This window comes from Helianthus annuus, chromosome 7 (genome assembly GCF_002127325.2).
Source record: "Helianthus annuus cultivar XRQ/B chromosome 7, HanXRQr2.0-SUNRISE, whole genome shotgun sequence".
In the NCBI taxonomy this organism is placed as follows: Eukaryota; Viridiplantae; Streptophyta; class Magnoliopsida; order Asterales; family Asteraceae; genus Helianthus; species Helianthus annuus.
Window position 1 is genome coordinate 92,131,645 of NC_035439.2, and position 5,248 is coordinate 92,136,892.

Genomic DNA, 5,248 nt, shown 5'->3' on the forward strand with positions numbered 1-5,248 from the left:
CGACTACCGGCGACTAACCCTAATCGATGAACTTTTCTGCGATTGTGTTTCTCTTGTGTGTAACGAGCCGTAGCTCTGATACCAGTTGTTAGGATCTAGTACACACACGAACACGACACCAAAAGCAATAAACGAAAACAAGGATTTACGTGGTTCGGTCTAAACTGACCTACGTCCACGGGTGGCAACTAGGATATTTTATTGAGGTGTTAAACATTACAAGTACAAGAAATCAATATATAGACTACACAATTAGGGTTGAAGCCCAAAGGGCCGCGACTTGGGCTGACTGCCCTAACTATCGCGCCACACCCATAGGTGTCGAGAAGTCTACAACCCAACATCACCTAAGTTAGAGGTTTATTTAACGTTTGAATTTAGTTTATCCAATTGTTTATTTAATTGGTGTATATGGTTTCATATTATCTATTCTTATGTTCTCGTTAATTGTAACCACCTATTAAATGCATTTCAGCCCTTGGATTAAGATGAGAAGAAATCGTGACCGTAATAATTCATCATAACCTTCTAGAAGGAGAAGTTGTAAGGCGGTTTTTCATTCCACTAATTTCTCCCACGTCGTCTACGATCACAACTACCCTAATACCCCACATCAGTGATTAATGGATGGAAACCCACTTCTACACTCCCAATTCCTTCTTCCTCTCCGAAATCGTTCGTAGTTCGTTGAGTTTCATACTCCTTAGGAAGAAGAAATCGAGGATAAAAAGGTAAGAACGATGGAGGCTTGTCTACCGCCAATAAGAAAGGAATGTCAACAAGGCAAGAATCCTATATATTCCAGTCGTCATCAATTTAGGATTTTTGTTTTCTATTCTAGTGTTATTTTTAGTTTATGTAATATTATGATGTGTGATTATAGGTTTGTACGAGAATGGGTTATCAAGAAGCTGAACACATTAATTGCCCCATGAAGCCGTGTTTCCTCTGCAAAAATCTCAGTTTTTTTGCTTTCCTGATGATTTTGTTTGAGTTGATTTATGGTGAAACTGAATCCAAATCGAGATCCATCTCTAAATTTTTTTTGCTTATTTGAATGTTGAAGGTCAAACGACACTTAGTTGTCCTCATCTGGTGGCTTTGGAGTTTGGGTTATGTAGAAAAAACTCTTTGGGTTATGTATTCGAACGCCAAGTTCACTATGGAGTTCCTTCTGTAAGTTTCGGGTCATGTACCAAATCATCCACATTTAGTGTGGTAATCGTGCTACTGAAAGTTCATGTGTTAAAAATGAACACATGGTGTTTCAAGATCCCTTTATGTAAATGCATGTTTATTGCTTATGGTGTTGACTATCAAGGTTCATGACAGAGTTATGCTAACCTTTACATAATAGCAACAAGGATGGATTTTTCCTTGCCATTGTATTTAGGGCAGTTGTGGGAATATACGGATTGACACAACTTCAGACATGTCTCTTGACCTCATGACATACTATTTAATGTGAAGGCCTGAAGAATAAGGTTGCTGGTGGGAAGCGGATGGAATACGCTGAAAATATAACAAGTGCAACATATCATACACTAATCGGCTTATGGTACGCGGAGCAAGAATAGAAAAAATGTTGTTTTCCCTTTATGAAGTTTAATTCATGGCGTTTTGTTTATAGGTTAATCTTTTGTTTAATACGGTTTCTAATAACTATATAGGATCACTGATGGAGTTGTGGAGAGTATTATCATTGATTGATGTGTAATGCTTGAAATTTTCAGATACGGCTTAAGAAGTGGAAACATTGATGATGATTGTGGATCAAACCATAGAAGAATCCAATGCAGGTTTGAAGTGGCACCGTTTTCTTTTGAGTTTCGTATGGCGGGGGTTCACTATAGCCGTGCATATGATATTTTTTTTGGCATTGCTTTCGTTCGAGTCAAAATAAAAAAAAAGTATTTGGTACATGTCAAATCAGGTTGAGGACAAACTCTGTCCAAAATTCCAACTATTTTTTGAGTAGTGCATCTTCTGCAGAGACTTGCTACGGTTGAAGAAGTCTCAAATTGACTGCTTTTTATGGTACTAGTAAAGAGGATTTTCGGGCCACTACTCCCATTCCTACTTACTCAGAAATGGTATAAAAGTATTATTAGAAATTCTACTCCTATACTTATAATTTTTTTTGTTTTGTTTTAATGATATGTCAATTACTAAATATACATGTTTGCTTTCTTTTTTAAAAGAAAACTACTATTTGCTGCTTACAATAGGTAAAATGTTGATAATGGTTTCAACTATACTAATTCATTTGTTTCTCTCATTGCAGCAAGATACTCAAGATACTCAATAGATGCATTAAATATTTCAACAATCGTCAGTTGGTGGTTAGCGTGGTATGATAACGGGAAGGTAATGAGCTTTAGTTATATATTCTTTCGATTTCATATATGTATTCAAGTAATTCTCGGAATATCTTAATGATATACGTCACAGTCTCAGGTGCAGGACACGAAGTGCCATTGCGTCGCCCTCGGCAAATATTTATCCTTTTCAGGTCATTTTTGGAGAACAAAGCAATGCAAAGAAGCCAGACTCCATCTAGGTTCAGTTTACTATTTGCGTAGTAAGCTAAAACCGTATAAAAGTCACTATTTATGGTGTTGCAGAAAAAGAAATAAGGAAATACCCCTTCATTCTTGCTTCCAAGTGATTAAGGAATTCATTCTTGCTTCCAGAGATGGTCTAATCAAGACTTATATTTTTCTTTCTTTGTAAGGCCTCATATCTTTTTTGTTTGTGAAAGTGATTATTTGCAAGTAGAACGAAATAAGAAGGAATCTACTTATTCTTATTTGCTCTTATAGACTTATTTGACACATTTTGTGAATTTGTTTATAATTGAGAGAAAAATCTTTTTTCATAGTATTACTATAAAGTACCCACCCATGGGAAAGGTGTAAGACTAATGTCTAAGGTTATTGTATCTTGATTCTCATTCCCTTATGTTATAATACCACTAGTATACCCGTCTACCGGACGGGTATAGAACTAGTTAGATTTGAATTGTTCTAATGTTCACTATAAATAGAGGTTTTTTTAAGTCTTTTTTTTTTTTTTTTTGAGTTTTGCTAATAGAAAAAGAGTCGAAGTTTGTTTGTTTCAATCTCTTGCATTTTCCAGTTTGATACAATTGTATTCCAATCCGGGTCGTGGTCCCTCAAAATTTGAAGGCCATGTGCAACTAAAAGAATGTGTCCTTGAAGTACAAACTTATATATATAAAAAATCAATAATATGATGATAATTGTGATAACAATAAACAAAACAAAAATACTGTAGCAAAATATTCTAATTTGAATAGTTAAACGAATCGGGAAACTGAGTTCACGGTTCACCCTTCTTAATCGTTGTTCTGCAAAGATGTTTGTAGCTTGATGTTCAGCCCTTTTTCATCACAACATCCTATGATAACAAAGAATTCACTCTCCAGCACCAACACCAACACCAACACCAGTCTTTTCATTCTGCTATCAATAAATAGTGCATTCAGGCATTGGTGGAGCTTGAACGAAAAATCAGTAGGGTCGGACTCTCAAAATCCAAATTAGTGAGTGCCGGACTCTCAAAAATCCAATATCTTACACTAATTTTTATTTTATTTTTTGGAAATTTTTTAATACTATGAGCAAAATTTCCGGGGCACCCCGGGGCCACCAAGATACTCCGCCACTGCATTCAGGGTCTTGACCATTGATGAAGGAAAACAAACAAATAACCTTTCGCGGCTATTTATCAATCATGACTTTATTAAATAAATTTACAGGAGCGCGTATGAATGGGATGTCGCATCCAAGCATACTATTGAAATGAAAACTTGAATCACATAAAGCATATTTAGCTTCAAACTTTTGATGCCAAAATTCAGGAGTTCCAATGCAGTGAGATGATGTTTAAGAGAGAAGCCCTGGTTCGAATCAAGCACCGAAATATGCACTCCAATCTGGTTTCCATGCTATCAAGCAGAGTTTCCTCTTTTTCCAATCCAGATTTTGCAAATTGCATCTTCTCCTCTTGTGTTTGATCTTCACATGCCACCTTTCCCTTGTGGATCAACTTTGATACCACACTTGACCATATGCTTGGCTTTGAAGTCGGCGTAGATAAGTACAAAAGCAATGATTCGAAAATGATAACAGTCTTTTCAATAACTCCTTTTACTTCTGCTGCAACTTGATTGTTATCTGAATCAATCACCATGTTATTAACTTGTTTCAAACGCGCCACCAACATTTCAACATCTTTCTTCATCGTCTTTCTGAAGCATTTATATTTCATGCTTCCATTTTCGCACTTTCTCCTTCGCAGGGCACAGTGAAGATCTCTAACCTGCTCTTTGAATAGTGTAACCATATCCCATGTGTTGCCACAAACATCTAATAAATTCAAAGATACGTCGATTAACTCCTCTACCCATTTCTTGTCTTGATCGCTAGAGATCAAATCTCGCGTGGTAGATGAACTTAATTGATCACACATGCACTTATACCGCTCTGCTAGCTCAGATAAACCACTGCAAATGCTTTCGGCAAATGGCTTGGATGCGGTAGATGACTTGGATGCTGCAACGGCGGTTTTGGTGGCGTTTATCTCTAGTTCGATTCGAAGACTAATTGAAAATGATATGCAAGGCAATCTAATAATGGATATAACTTTGCCTCTGGTTCTAGGCTTTGGAAAAATAACCATAATTCTATATGGACTGGAGGCAAACTCTTGCAAATGTTTTGATTAGCTTAACCTCTATATTTTGCATATTAACTCTTAATTATACTTTATACATGTCAGTTTCATTATATGACCCACTTATTATATGACTTTTTTGAACTCCCAATTATAATTTGTACATGTCAATTTCTTTATTTGATTTGATCCCCTTTATCTGACCCCCTTATTTTTGAACTCCCAAAAAAAATTATATATGTCAATTTCTTTATTTGATCCCCTTAATTAATTCATCTTATCTTACTTAAGGGGCATTATAGTCATTTTACAACAACTTAACTGATAAAACTAACCTCTATCCACGCCAGGGACTATCCGGAAACGAAAATTGAAAAGTTAGGGATTATAAAGGTAATTTTAGAAAGTTGGGGACTAAAAATGAAAAAATGCCAAAACACAAAAACTATCCGGGCATTTAACTCAAATTTACATATGTCAATTTCTTTGTTTGATCCCCTCATATTTTATGTCAGTTTCGGTATTGGACCAGGGTACGGGTGGGACCCAT

At 35.9% G+C, this 5,248-nt stretch overlaps 1 protein-coding gene across 1 annotated transcript; it reads right to left on the reverse strand.

Moving 5' to 3' along the window:
- Nucleotides 1–3,877: 3,877 nt before the first annotated feature.
- LOC110866698 lies at nucleotides 3,878–4,704 on the reverse strand. The gene has a single exon (XM_022115841.2). The coding sequence runs from the start codon at nucleotides 4,702–4,704 to the stop codon at nucleotides 3,880–3,882; it is 825 nt and encodes a 274-aa protein (XP_021971533.1). The 3' UTR covers nucleotides 3,878–3,879.
- Between the last annotated feature and the right edge of the window lie 544 nt (nucleotides 4,705–5,248).

What these genes read in the sequence shown, in the direction of transcription:
- LOC110866698 (XM_022115841.2), bottom strand. Translation starts at nt 4,704, where the DNA reads ATGGTTATTTTTCCAAAGCCTAGAACCAGAGGCAAAGTTATATCCATT.